Consider the following 15,688-nt stretch of genomic DNA (forward strand, 5'->3'; position numbering starts at 1 on the left):
CGTTGTTTTGCTCATCCACTAGGAGACAAGAAATTAATTCAAAATATTTCTTGAATCTCTTTTTACGATATTGTGTTTGCTAGACAATATTATTTGTGTGGAAAGTAGAATATGTTTTTTCTAACATTTATGCATCAGTAATTTTCTCTCTAAATAAATTCAAATTTGAAGTGATTTCAAACATGGCCGAGATATAACCACTAACAGATTTAAAATCTTATAATCTTAAATTCAACCGATCGTAACAAGCTTTAGGTAAAATTATAGTTTTGTTGTGGTCATACCTTTCCTTTTGATTTATCCAAAGGATTTGAGGGTCTTTAACAATTAAGTATTAATCTTAAGACTTTCATGAAGGTGATGCCGAAGGAATATCATGGCTTTAGCCTTATCTTGAGTTGTTATTATATTTCCTTCCTTAATGGTCTCATCAAGACCCTTTGCTTCCAAGTGAATTTCAACATCTAGAACCCACGATAAATAGTTCTTTCCAGTGATGTTCAAGGCCAAAAATTCAAGCTTTGTAAGATTCGACATGATCACTATTATAATTAAAAAACAATTGGTGATAGATAAACTCTAAAAACTACTAAATTATAATTAAAATGACAATGCATGGATAAACTCTAATCCCAATGATAGATGATAAGAAAGTCAAACAACAAAATACATTTTACAAGTTGAGCTAATATATACTAGATATTTAGATTAAATCACTATTACAAACAAGAGACTTGTGTATGATAACTAATTCATATAAATAAAATAATGGACAAACCTTAAATAATATACAGTAAAGGAAAACATAAATTAAAATATTCACACATGCTAAAACTACAAAAAAAATATAGTCATAAATCTCTTTACAAAATAAATGTCACTTAAATAGTAAATTTCAATAAAAGAAGTCATGTCATGTATACTTTTAACAATAATAGTAGTTGGTAACGTTGGGTTCATTTTTGTCCAACCTTGCCCAATAATATTTTCATATCGTGCTGATAATGTATTTTAAAATAAAGGAGAGATATGGGAGAGAAAATAGAGATAGATGTATCGATATTTTTTTCTTATTTTGATGAGTACATGAACCCCAAATATATATATATATATAGGGGTGAGGAATACTCTCTAATAATTATAATACATGGGAAAAGTCAAGTCCTTTGGCATTTCATCTTCTCAATTCATTGAAGAATGCTAAAAGCATTAACTAAAAGGAGTAATAATGACATCCACAAAATATATTCATAACAAAAATCAAATTTAAAATAAAAAATCGATATTATTAAAATAAAAACAGAACATGAAATTACCAGCTATAAATTATGAAATACTAATACAACATTTGCCACTATCATCAAATTTAAGAAACTGCTAAAAACAGGCCACCTTTCATTGTTGAAATACATTAAGCTTGATAAACAAAGAGGAGCTAAAAGCATACCTACTGCTACTGACTTTCCCTCTCACCAAACTCTCCATCTTCAAGCTCCTCGGGATCAGCATTTCTACGCGAACTGTTCCGATGGTCTCGCTTATGTTTTTTATGCCTAGTTTCGCTATCGGATTCTGGTGTCGATGTGTGCTGAAGCAGTAACGATCATTAATGAAGTGCTGTCAAAACATGGTCGCAACTGTTTCAAACATATGAATGGGAGTGAATATCATACCTTTTTTGATCTTCTGTGATCACTGCTATGCCTGTGAGACTTAGTCCGATCTTTTTCACTTTCATTTGAGTTATCCACTGAACTTCGATGTCGTGTATGATGTCTCTTACTGTCGTCTTTTCCTGACCGTTTGTGTTCGTTTTCATTGTGAAATTCACCTGTGTCAACGTGTGCATCTGAAGGTCCCTCCCTCAAGGGTTCCTCCTTTTCTCTTTCGTATCCTCTCTCTTTGTCCCTTCCATGCTTCGACTTCCTCCTCTCCCTCTCTTCTCTCTCCTTTTCCTTCTTTGCCTGTAGGATAAAAGAATCATTTGCTCTCGTTTGCATGCTTCTAAACAGCCATTGGAGACTGCATAGTTGGACTACGTTTTTCTTTAAATACCAAATATATTCAGCATGGGTAAGGAAATATTTTATTTATGCAGTTTCACAATCATTTACGGAAAACAAACATCGATAAAGAGGGTCGTGGGCAGCGAGAGTATCACTAACCTCAAGCAAGTGCAAAGAATAGACTAACGATAAGTCAATAAGCCACACATTCAAGGTTAAACAAAAATTCAAAAGAAAATGCGTAGACTTGATTCAAAGTGATCTAATACCTTGTCTTCCTTCCGTCTTCGTTCCTTCTCTTTTGCATCTCCTTTCAACTGTTTTACATATTCCTCAAATATCTCCTTGCAGGAGGCTTCATCCCCAATGGAACTACATATGAACATTCAACAAATAAGCTTCAAGTAAGCAATTTTTGAGGGAGAATATATAGAATGATCAAAAGAAATTTTGGAAGTTATATGCAAAACGTAAGGTAATAATGCATAATTATTTTCTTTTTCCAAATTCATCGTCAATTTTCAGAGAAATCATATCACAACTAAAAAGAGCAATGAGGAACAAATAACAAAATTTTCCAATTATAAGAAGGTCCTTATTAGTATCTAGGACACCAACAGAGAACTGCAAGCATTTCCAAATTTAATGAAATTTTCTCAACATGACCGAGAGAGGAGATTCTGTATGATGAATGGCTATTATTTATAAACTATTGCGGTATCGTAAGTAGATGTTTAAACTAAGACTATCACAAGCCAATCTAACCAGCAAGTACCTGAATTCCTGACTGCTTTCAAGAAGATGTTTGTACTCCTCCCATGCTGAAGATGAAGTGATTTCCTGCAATAGGTTAAACAATCATATAGTTGAAAAAAAAAGAACTTTCAAGACTATTGAACCATTCGACCAAAATTTTAAAAGATGTAGCCTGCCTCACCTTCATAGATTGCAATAAATCAAAGAAGCCATCTGCAAGACGTTTGCGCTTCTTAGCTTCTTTCTCGTCCTTCTCCTTGACCCTTTCAAGTAAGTCCTCAAAAATCAGCTGCAATTGAAGATGGCCAATTTAATTAGTCAGCTGGTTGTCCCTCAATATCAATCAAAATCGCAAAATAACGCAATAGTTTGAACAATGAATCCGAGCACCCATGTCCGCTTTTCAGACCCTTTACCGTGTGTCTAATTTGAACAGAAATGTAGTCACTGACGCATATACATACACATATGGTATGCAAGTATGAGCAACACGTGTTCATGAAAAAGTAAAAATGTTTTAGAACAGCCCAAAATTCCAACAGCATGCCCTGGAAAACCACTCCGTGTTCAAACAATACGATAACTATTAAAAACATGCAGGCACCTTCATGTTAACATCTGATATAGGTGGAGAGCTAATATCCTCAAAAATGGCAACCCTCAAGTCTTCTAGAGTCCAAGTTGAAGCCAAAGAAATCTGAAAACATGCAAGAATATTAGACGAAAAAATCATATGGGCATGTTAAGGAAAATATACAGTTGAATGCCACTCCCACACCTTTCTCAACTTCACTGCATCCTTTACACGAACTTTATCATCATCATACTGTAAATTAAACATAAGCAGGCAAGTTATAAGCAGCATTACTTGTTTGCTCAAAGAAAGTAACCAAAGTCACAAGACATAAATAATTGGACTGCTCTTCAATCCAGAAAAGGCTAAAAGAAAGCCGATGATTTACTAGATTAAGGGTAAAATACAGAAAATAACCAGAGTAGAAAGGTAAAGATTCACCTGTTTCTGAAGCTCCTCAGCTACATCTTCAAACAAATCTTTTGGTGTTGGACCTGAGGTGTTAGATGCAACTGCCAGAAAGGGAGGTGAATCTTTAACCTGAAAACAAAAAGACATGAAAGATGTCACAAAGCAAGATAATAATAGCTACTTTGTGCACCATTCTCCAAAAATTCTATCAAACTAGCTTGCTAACCATCATGCAATAATCACGCCAGTGTGTTTTGGCAGTAAGAGTTGCTGCAGCAACATGTTCTTCCATCAACTTGCGAAACTCATCACGATTTTTACGCTCTGTCTTTCTCAGTTCTTCCTATTTTGACAAAAAACCCAGATCAGACCATAATCCCAAAATGCAGACACGCGTGAAGACTAAAGGAAATAACTGAGGTCACCTTTTGTATCCTCCTCTGCTCCTCTTCTTCTTTCTCCAAGTCCCTTATATATTCCTATAAAAAACTTCCCTTAGAATTGAAAATTGCAAAGAAATTGCAAATAAGTAAAAAATGAAAACTATTTACAGTCAAATGAAGGATATTACCTGAAATATTTCCAAGCGGTCAATTTTGTCAAGATGTGAACATCTTACGTCAGTCTCTAAGCGGTCCTGAACTTTTCGCCACTGGCTATTTGCCTACAGAGCAATAGTACTACCTTACATAGAGTCCAATGTAAACCATAAATGCAAACTTGAAACGTGCTTAAAGGTACCTTAATGAAGTCGCAAGATTCCAAAAATTGTCTATACTCCATAATATTATGCTTGCGCTGCTCCTGAGCCTTCGCCCGTTCCTATGCAATAAACAATTTCAAGAAAATGAAGTCATGATAAAATTTCCAAACCATAGTCCCAATATTGGTAAAAGCCTAAAAGGCCCATTTCCCTCTATGAACAAAGTCATTTATCAGAAAACCGCACAATATGTGAATACATATAATGGATAGTTTCACAATTATATTTCATAGACATGCAAAATTTATAGATGATAATGTACTTGCAAAGGATACCATAACATTTTCCATATTAAATCAACAGGCGATAAACCCAAATAGTATGTTGTAATGGAGGAGAAAGATATAAATATAAACACAAAACATAGCTCATGTCAACTAAACTCATCCAAAACAAATGATTACATGATTACTAAGGTGTTTAGAAGTTCAAGCATTTACATTTCTCCTTAAAAAAACCCCAACAAATCTCAGCATAAATTTACAGGACCACAGGGCAAACAATGAGCAGGAATACAAGGTTTGAGCACAGACAATATCAAAACGATATTTGGCTTATAGTTGGAAGGAGACAAACAAACATCTGATGCATGCACGTGCATCCATGTGAATACAAATAATCAAGCATACTAGACCACAAATACTAGTTTTGGCAGACAGAGAGGTTGTGTAAGGCATTTAATATACATTCTAGAGAGACACCAGTCGAAATGGATGGGAGTTAATGGGTCAAACTGTACCTTTTTCCTGAGTTCATCAATGTAATTCTCAAAAAGATCCTTCCTATCCTTCTCCCTTTCAACAGCTTTATACCTCTCATCATCTTCAAACATAGGAATTGCTTTGCTGAATAATAGTGCAACTACTCAATTAGCAAAGACCACTTTCCATGTTACAAGCATGATATACCAAACTTTGGCATACGATCCAAACCAGAAAATTATCAATGTTATGTAGGCAAAAAGGGAAAGCAAACCTCCATCTTGTGGATGACATCAACTCCGAACACTCCTGTACAAGATTCACACATATCACATGAGTAAGAACATATTGAATCTAGCAAAGAGAGATTATACAATCTCTAGGGAGGAAAATAACTCACTTCTAACATTTTTTTATATTCTTTCAGTGCTTTTTTCTGTTTCATCCGCCTTTCCTCAGCCTCATGTTTTTTCTTTTGACCCAAAAACTGAAAAGGGAAAAAATGTGATAATTATATATAACACCAAATGAAAATTTAATGAACAACATAAAATTGTCACTTGATTTGAAAACAACCAATTACCAAGCTACATGCACGCTGATTAAGAGATTGACTAAAAGTGAAAACAATGCAAGGATTTACCTCATTAAAAGCTTGTTTTCTCTCTCCCAGTGTTCTCAAAGCACCATATCTTTTATCGTTTATTATTACTCTCATGGCCTATCATAATCAATGCAAATATCATATACTTGCAGAAATGTGAGAAATACATTTAAAGGTATTGACATAATTCGAACTACCTATTGATTTACCTGATCCCATGTCCACTCAGAACCAACATTTACCGACTCCAAAAGAGCTTTGAATGCATCTTTAGCCTCCTAGAAGTGAAAATTATTTTGAAAGTAATAAGGGTCAAGAACTGTAAAAGGAACATTAGCTGAAGGGTTTGGAAAATCTGCTACATACTTGTTTGCTGGCATAAGTCAAAGACTCTTGATCAATTGCTTTCTCTTCTGAGGCATTGTTAATTTTCTCACTCACTACCACATCCTTTACAGTTTCCTGAAATTAAAAAAAAAAAGATATCACTCATCTTGCCAATTAAACATATGCAGAATTTATTGCTAGAAGGGAAGATGAATAATCCATCACATACATCTTCATTTTGAGTTGAAACTCCTTCGGCAGAACTAACCATATCTAAAGAAGAAGCTTTGCTCATATTATTCCTAAATTCGAAGAGCAGAAAATCATTCAAAGGTACAAAAGGCAAAGTTACAAGAAGATCACTCATAACCAGTTAAGATAAAAATACATTGGAGTTGTAACAGCATTGGCCTCTGTGAAAGAAACTTCGGAACTTTCTGAAACAGAAACAGATGGTGTGATAGCATCCTCAACAGCATTGGTCACTGTTGAAGAAGTTGCAACAGGTAAATCTGACCCAGAAACCACCACAGATTCAATTTTACTACTAGCAGGAACTGGTGAGGAAGCTCCTTGAATTATCGTAGATGATGTATCAGCATCAGATTGTGCTTTACTTGCAGGAGGTACAGGAGCTGGCATATGAGAAGAAACTTCTGACTGTGTTCCTTTGGCTGATGCCATTTCTACTTGTTCACGAGCCAACTTGAATATTATAACACCAATAAGATAAGAGAAGGTAAGGAGCCATGCCTATGATAGGAAATCACAGGAGTAAAGGTTGTTATGGGAGGAAACCTTCAGCTCTTCAGGGATTGACCATGTTGATAGATTTGTAACCTTGTTGTAGTAATACCTGCAGATGTTCACAAAAAGGATCTGATAAAAAAAATGATAAACAAAATTTACAGAAGCTTAAAAGGAATCATTCTAATTACGCACTTTCTTCCATCAGGACTTGTATATTCTTTCCAGTTAGTCGATGCATCCGCCCCTCTGTCATGCAGAAAAGAGGTAAGTAGGCACTCAACTTTGGTGAGGAAAAACAACTAAAATCAATTGGAGGAAAAAGTAAAAAGTTCAAAAAGGAAAGGAAAATCTCAAAGGTTTCCGTTCCAGGCTAAAACACCATAAAAAAGCAAAGTGATTTGATGGTCATAAAGTTTGACTTCAACTGTTAAGACAATGTTAGAAATTTTACAAAGGTCAAATAAGAAAAATGATTATTGTATCACCACCCTTCACAGGTTCTATACGTAATGGAATGCCCATTGACAGGATTTAGTAACAAACAAAGAACGAAAGAAATTTCAACAATAACCAAAGGCTCACAGCAAAATTTATAAGCAATATGAATCTACGGTGAAAAAAAATGAAAGACACAATTTACTAAAAAGAAGACCACTATGTTTCCTACCCCTTCCCATCTCCCTGGCCACTTTTTCAATTATTTTGGGATTCTGCGGGCAAATTTGAATACACTATATTGCAGAAGGTACCAACTAAAACACATATTTCAAAAGGAATAGGGTAGAGACTCCACTAGAAATGTGTTCCCCACGTTGAACAACGATTAATTTTCTTATCATGCAAAGTACTTTCTCACTATGGCTGGAACCGATAAAATACAAGGGGCAATGCATCTAACACAGTTTAATAGTATAAGTAAGAAACCAGAGACAGAAAATAATAGTAGAAAACCAGTATAATTAGCATAACTAACCTCAATTGGTGACATCAACTCCAATGGCTTCTCCCAACTAGATTGGCGTGTCTTCTTATTGTAATAATATCTGCATAAGGCAAAATGAATCCATGGTTAAATAAATACAAGAATAAAGCATGCAAATCACGGATATGAAGTATGAAAATGCATAGGTAAACTCTCTGATGAGCATTGCAATATCTTAACAGAAACATCAAGGAACTTTTAAGTAGTATTAATTGATCCAAGACACAAGAAGCAGCCTGTGCTGGATGGACATTCAACATTCTCTAAACTCCATTACAAACAAGGGGATATGAGTATTTCAGCAGCCATGTCAACTAAAGTGGAAGGATACATTATTCCAACACATCCTCGCAAAGCAATCCATTCAAATGTACATAAAAGATAATTTTTTTCGCTACCGAAACCAAAATCCCAGCCTTAAAATCATCATCTATTAGAAGCCCAACAGTAGAGTACTACGTACCTCCGGCCATTTGCAGAAGTATGCTCTATCCAATCTATTGAAGCCTCTTCAGTGGGCTTCGGCTGAAAGATGGGTACCTTAAAGTTAATAAAATTGTGAACTGGATGTGGTACTTGCACAAATAGAAGCACAAGAAATACAAGATGTGGAAGTGTTTGGTTTAGATTTGTAGCAAAAGGTGATGGCAGATGAATGCTCTTACTGGAATAGTAGCTGTTGAAACAGAAGGTTGTTCACCAATTTGCTGCGCTGATATGACAGAAGTACTCTGGCTCACATGGACACCCACCTGGCCTCCAATAGGAACATTCGGCGCCTGCAATTGTGCCATGGGTTGATATTGACCGTACGAAGGTGGTGCAAACTGCAAAGACATGAAGATAGAAACTCAAGGTTAAAAAAATAAAAAATAAATTTAGCACTAAACATATAAATTCTTAATCACTTACTGTATATGATGAAGAGAGGTGTGATGCTGGGACACCAGGAAAATAGTTGGTTGGAGTTTGAATATTAGGTTGAGGCAGTGATGCCCCTGGATTAACATGCTGATTAGGCTGTGCAGCTGGCAATGAACCTGCGGCTGGTGCAGGTAGAATATGGCCTGGTTGGCCTGGTCTAGCTGGTAATTGCGGCATTATTTGAGGAAATTGGGATTGTGGGGTTTGAGAAGGAAACCCAGCATTCATCATAGTAACTCCTCTAGCAACAGGTTGAAAATGCTGAGGAGGCACTGAGACAAATTGTTGTGGCTGCTGAGATGGAACAACAGGTCGGAACTGCATAATATATATAAACATACACCCATATATAAATTGGAAAATAGTTTATACAGATAGTGTTGAACAATACAACATAGACATTAGGAAGAACGAAAAGATAAGTTAATACCTGACCCGACATAGGTGGAGGGAAATTTTGAGATGGGTCCATTTTGCCAACCATAGGAGGGGTGTGATGCTAATTCAGGAAAAAAGTGAAGCAATTAGCATTTATTTGTAGGAGGGCGAAAATAGCCACCAGTTCTCTAGGGAAGATTTTCATATATAGTACATAAGCCCAGTGAAGGAAAAGAATCGTATTTCATAATTACATTCAGACCAACCTCTATCCAAAAAACATTCTTTCAATCACAAGCTGCCTATACACCTGAAAATTGAGGGTTATTGGGCATCTCAGCAATCCGATTAGCCTAGAAAGCAGTAAACAATGAACAAGCATCATTATCATGTTAGAGGCCTCCACGAAACAGACCAGAATAAGTTAGATAGTGAGTGCTTCGTGCCAACTGCTGAATAAGATAGTATTTTCTTCGTAATTCTAATGATGATGCAATTGGATAACCTATAGAAGTTAGATAGTTTACTCGAACAGTTTGGTGAGTTTGACACATTACAACAATCTTTCTCATTCTTATCAGCACATGAGAGAACTAGCAGACTTATCTTAGGTGAATATGAATCCGTAGGACCAGATGAACGCTGGTTATTAAATAACACTATTAATAATAACAACAGACAAGGCATAGATAAAATATAAAAACCCTTAAAAGGCGGTTCAATATTCAATCTTGTAAAGATAATTAAGCATTAAACCTTTTCACATGCATCCAAGGCAATAAAGGGTAGCATCAAATAAAGTAGAAAGGCATAATTAAAAAGCAAATACATATTTATATATACAATTGTCCACCTTGTACATGCATGTCTCAAAAACTCTTTCCATTTCATTTTTTCTCGACTAACAATAAAGTTGATCAAGAGCCTAATTAGATTAACAAAACAACAATGCATTGCAAAAACCAAAACCAGTTACATCTAATTAAACCTGTAGAAAACCTAACGAAGGAAAAATATACATGCATACACACACACACACATATAATTTCGCATTGGGCATCCATTAATTCCCTATCTGCAAACAAACATTCATTCACGCATATGACTCAATCAGTTTCATACACCAAGAATACGTAAAAAACAATGGAAATATCAAATTTTGAGTCATTGGGTAGAGCAGTAAAACAATCACCAGAATGCCAAATAAATGCAATCAACTGTTCAGGCTTAGAATAATTCCATCAGAACGAAACCCCAAATTCATCAATCACCCCCCAAATATCAAAACCATTGCAAGCCAAACCTCAAAAAAAAAAAAACAACATTCATAACCCTAATGGCCAAACTAATTCAAAAATCGCATCTATTAAAATTGCAGTTGGTGAATTGAAACGGGCATCTGAAACCCATTAATAAACAACAGAAAATTATTCAAAAAACTTACTTTGTAGCAGTTGGATAGAGATGGGGATAGCAGAAGCAGAAGCACAGAGAGAAATAGAAACAAAGGAGTAAATTGAAACTGAAGGAAGTCACTGTACTGAAAATAATTATAAGTGAAGGACCTACAGAATGATTTTACATCAGTTACTTGGATGAATAAGGAAAGAATTGCTAAATTGCTAAGAAGCTCCTCAACTTTTATGGTTGTATTTAAGTGCGAGGATTTTATACTTTGATTAGGCTTATGCACCCACCATTTGCCCTAATCTTTACCTATTTTCTCTATTTAGTATTTAATAATTAGCATCTTAAATGTATACAAATGTTACCCGAATCACCAAAAATTATTACCTACGTTCGAAGAGAATGAGCTAATTTTTTTAGTAGTGGCTTTTAGTATTATTAAAATTTGAAAATATTTAAAATTTCACTAACAGTTCATAATTATCATCATAAACTAAATATATAATTTAAACATTTTTAATAACATTGACACAAGAAACTAGTCATCTCATATCATACAAGGACATAAATGGAAAGGTTAAAAACTTAATCAAAAGACTTGAACAAATAATATATACGAATAAATTTGAATGCATTGACAAACGAACCACAAAAGAAGATTAAACTATTGAAAGATCACAAAGAACCACAAATCAAAGCCGAGGATCATGAGAATCTATCCATGAACACAAAATCTCGTATCCAAATTCAATTCGAGGATCCAAAACAAGAAAGTCCAACATGATTACAAACAAACGTCATCTTGATCAGTAGTGGTGTTATCAAATTAAATCCTAAAAAACATAAATAGAAAGAATGGTCAAATGACCGAGAAAGAAGACAAAAAATGTCACAAAGACTGAAAAAAATGTGTTACAAAGATATAATTATTCCTATTAAAAACCTAAAAAGAATGAGTTAATTAAATTATAAGATATTAGGTTAACTTAATGAAAAATGGATGCTGGGAAAAAAAATTAGAGTCGTGGAGTTGCAAGCGAAATATTTAGAGATCTAGAGATGTTATTAATCTCAACTTTTGATGCATATAATATTTTGGTTCAAATTATAATAGATTTTAAGTATTCAATGGTTAAGTGTTATATTTTCTTCTCATATATCTTAGATTTAAGTACCTTTATGCTTATTTGATTATTTATCTATATAAAAACGATATCGTTTTTTAGTCTTTTTTGACATCAAAATATTGTGACCAAAAACATTGTAGTTTTTGGTATGACATCTATGTCATAGGTCATCATCCATGCCTAGGGATGACAACAAGTCAAGTTGGATTAGAATTTTTGTCAACTCGACCTAATCCAGAAAGCATACACGCTTTACCTGACCTGATTTGTATATTCTCTCCACCCGAACCTAATCTAACATGAACTTTTAGAGTAAAATTTCACATCTGATCTGACGTGACCTAATTTGATATAAATATATAAAAAATATTTTTGTTTGATAAAATAAAGATATAATTTAAAAAAAAAACTATAAAAAGAATGAATATTATAGTAATTTTCTCTAAATTTATATAAAAAAATTATTTCGGGTCAGATTAGAGATTTTTATCTTAAACCCAAACTTATCTGATCTGATCGCTAAAAACTAATGTTGTTGTCGACATAAGAACATGAAGGGAAAGGGAAGACAACAATACGAGATAAATGAGAACATGCTCTAGATTTTTTTAAGAAAGGTTATTTGTTTTTATAAAAGACTGTCAAGAACTTTTAAAAATAATCAAATAAAAAAGATTTTAAATCAATTGATGCGAATTATTTGAGTTTAATTAAAATTTTAGTTCAAGACTTCCCCCCCCCCCCCCCCGATATTACATGAATCAAAAGGTCTAAGAACCTAGGCTTTCCTTAGCAATCAGTGCAGCAACCTCATATGGACGATCAACATTGAGAATATCTCCAACAGGTAGTTTCTTCAAAGTTTAACCAATTATCTGCAACAAAATTAACTCGCGTCGGACATGACGAAAGCGAATCAACCACCCATGAAATCAAAGTATGTATCGATTCAACCAAAGCGTTAGCAACAAGCACATCAGATGATCGAGACAAAATTTTCCATACTTCAGGATTGTCTTTTTCAACTTCAACACATCGAAATCTCAAGTGCCAAGCATGTGAGAGTACACCATGGACAACTCAAAGTTATGCAATAATAGCAGGGCAACTACCCAAACTACAGGAGAAACTAAAAATTCATGCACCACGATCATCCTAGAGCACTCCACCCGTAGCAAGTTCGCTTCCTTATAGATTAACCGCACCATCCACATTTGCCTTAATCCAACAAAGAGAGAGGCAATTCAAGGTCGCACGGAAGGACTCGTGACACTTGCCTGAAGCAAGGACTTGGTGAATGCACTGGTGACTTGTTGCAACAATCGCTGATACAATGTGTTGGCACGATAATATAAGATCCTCACGATCATAGAAATTCTCATAAAAAAACAAGGTTACATTGCCTTTTGTTTGACAGAATGTTAATCCGAGATTAAAAAATAATAACATATATTATTATTGAATCGAACGAACGAAATAAATATGAAATTGAAATAGAGAAACGAAATTTGTTTACTCGTATGTAGACACTGAATCGAATGATTAGAGTAGGAAGTTTTGTTGACGCCTATATGAAGTTTACTCAAGACAAATTCGTCCTCTCCTCGGTACTTGAGTAACATTGAATGTCGGTCTTCCAGGATATAATAACAACCAATCACAACAGTAAGCAAAATGGTAGTGATCAGTTGAACACAATCTTATCTTTCTCTATCACAGGAAAAACGAACTTGGAAGGCACACCCCCTTTTGGAGAATACTGTCGCTGTTCTCCTCGACAATGAAGCTATCTACACATCTCAGACGCTCTCTCGACATTGAGCGACCCACATACACGAACCTTAACCGCCTTGTCTCTCAGGTTATTTCCTCCTTGACTGCCTCACTGAGGTTTGATGGTGCCTTGAATGTTGACGTGACCGAATTCCAGGCCAACTTGGTTCCCTACCCAGGGATCCACTTCATGCTTTCCTCTTATGCACCAGTCATCTCTGTCGAGAAGGCTTATCACGAGCAGTTCTCGGTTGTTGAAATTACCAACAGTGCCTTTGAGCCCTCATCTATGATGGCCAAGTGTGATCCTCGCCACGGAAATACATGGCTCGCTGTTTGATGTATCGTGGTGACGTTGTTCCCAAGGATGCCAATGCTGTCGTCGCTACCATCAAGACCAAGCGCACCATTCAGTTTGTTGATTAGTGCCCAACAGGCTTCAAGTGTGGTATCAACCGACCAAGCGCACCATTCAGTTTGCATGATTTCCAACTCCACTAGTGTTGTTGAAGTGTTCTATCGCATCAACCACAAGTTCGATCTTGTATGCCAAACGATCCTTTGTTCACTGGTACGTCGGCGAGGGTATGGAAGAAGGAGAATTCTCTGAGGCTCGTGAGGACCTTGCTGCATTGGAGAAGGATTATAAAGAAGTTGGTGTTACGAAGACGGCTATCGGATAGAGCAAAATCGCAACTGATAATTTCAGAAAATAAAAATGAAGGTAGAAAGTCAAAAATTATGGGCTGCACCGAAAGTGGAAAAATATTTCCACCTATTTTGTTGAAAAATTTGGTTGGATTTGTAGCTAGAAATTATTGATTTTTTGGAAAATGGTAAAATCATTTTATCATTGTAATTTAGGGTATTTAAAAATTAGTCCTTAAGCTTCAACTATAAATACCCTAGCTCATTTAGCTTCAAAACCATCCAAAAGCATTCTAGCTTTCTTCCAAGCCAGATTAGAGTGTGTAATATCTGCTTATTCTTTGTGGTTGCCACCAAAAGGTGGTCCTCCAACATAAGAAGTAAGAAGGTATTACCCATTCTTTGAATGTTCCAGAGAACTATTCACGATAGTGAAATAGTGGGAGCTATCCGTAAAGACTATGGCAACGAAATTTGATATTGAAAAATTCAATGGGAGAATTTCTCATTGTGGAAATTGAAGATGAAGGTCATTTTGAGGAAAGATGGGTGTCTAGCAGCTATCAGTGAAAGGCCAATTTTCACAGATGACAACAAATGGATCGAAATGGATGGGAATGTTATGTCAAACTTTCATCTAGCATTAGCAGATGAAGTATTGTCAAGCATCGAGGAGAAGAAGACAACTAAGGAGATATGAGATCATCTCACCAAATTGTACGAGGCCACATCGTTGCATAATAAAATTTTCCTTAAGAGGAAATTGTACACTCTCCGGATGCCAGAATCTACTTCAGTGACGGAGCACTTAAATACACTTAACACTTTATTTTCCCAGCTTACATCCTTAAGCTGTAAAATAGGAGAACAAGAACGTGCTGAACTTCTACTTCAAAGTCTACCGGATTCGTATGGTCAACTCATCATCAACTTGACAAATAATAATGTCACCAGTCTAGTCTTCGATGACGTTGCAGCTGCTATTCTACAAGAAGAAAATCGACGCAAGAACAAGGAAGACAGACAAGTAAATCTGCAACAAGCAGAAGTGTTGACAACGATGAGAGGGAGATCAACAGAACGTGGCCAAAGCAGCAGTCACAAACATGGTAGATCGAAGTCGAGAAGCAAGAAGAATTTAAAGTGCTACAACTGTGGAAAGAATGGTCACTTGAAGAAGGATTGTTGGAGTCTAAATAAAAACTCCAATCCACAAGGCATACCGCAAACACTTCAGATGATGGAGATGCTTTATGCTGTGAATCGTCAACCACCGTGGAAGGTAGAAAGAGATATACAGATATAGCTCATTGATTCGGGAGCAACATATCACATGACCTCGAAGAAGAGAATGGTTCCATCATTATGAACCTGTATAAGGAGGATATGTATAGTTGCAATGATCATGCCTTAGAGATCGTTGGCGTGGGAACCATCAAGTTGAAGATGTATGATGGAACAATTAAAGTTGTTCGAGATGTGCGACACATGAAAGGCTTGAAGAAAAATTTATTATCCTACGGATTGTTGGATAAATGCAAGCAAGATTGAAACACG

The 15,688-nt window shown here is 35.5% G+C and overlaps 1 protein-coding gene and 1 pseudogene across 1 annotated transcript; one reads left to right on the forward strand and one right to left on the reverse strand.

Moving 5' to 3' along the window:
• Window positions 1-1,304: 1,304 nt before the first annotated feature.
• LOC120151125 (pre-mRNA-processing protein 40A-like) lies at window positions 1,305-10,755 on the reverse strand. The gene is made up of 29 exons (XM_039163673.1): window positions 10,621-10,755; window positions 9,443-9,529; window positions 9,229-9,297; window positions 8,787-9,116; window positions 8,540-8,701; window positions 8,338-8,414; window positions 7,862-7,935; window positions 7,085-7,136; window positions 6,941-6,998; window positions 6,531-6,847; window positions 6,372-6,444; window positions 6,182-6,277; window positions 6,025-6,093; window positions 5,855-5,932; window positions 5,612-5,698; window positions 5,486-5,520; window positions 5,250-5,355; window positions 4,489-4,569; window positions 4,319-4,411; window positions 4,173-4,226; window positions 3,974-4,090; window positions 3,778-3,876; window positions 3,541-3,588; window positions 3,367-3,459; window positions 2,944-3,051; window positions 2,782-2,846; window positions 2,276-2,378; window positions 1,674-1,964; window positions 1,305-1,588 (listed from the first exon to the last, which is right to left on the reverse strand). The coding sequence occupies exons 3-29, from the start codon at window positions 9,280-9,282 to the stop codon at window positions 1,454-1,456; spliced, it is 2,955 nt and encodes a 984-aa protein (XP_039019604.1). The 5' UTR covers window positions 9,283-9,297; window positions 9,443-9,529; window positions 10,621-10,755; the 3' UTR covers window positions 1,305-1,453.
• Window positions 10,756-13,281: 2,526 nt separating this feature from the next.
• On the forward strand, window positions 13,282-14,166 carry LOC120150889 (annotated as a pseudogene).
• Window positions 14,167-15,688: the final 1,522 nt, after the last annotated feature.

The sequence above is a fragment of the Hibiscus syriacus genome, unplaced genomic scaffold (genome assembly GCF_006381635.1).
Source record: "Hibiscus syriacus cultivar Baekdansim isolate YM2019G1 unplaced genomic scaffold, ASM638163v2 tig00111027_pilon, whole genome shotgun sequence".
Classification (NCBI taxonomy): domain Eukaryota; kingdom Viridiplantae; phylum Streptophyta; class Magnoliopsida; order Malvales; family Malvaceae; genus Hibiscus; species Hibiscus syriacus.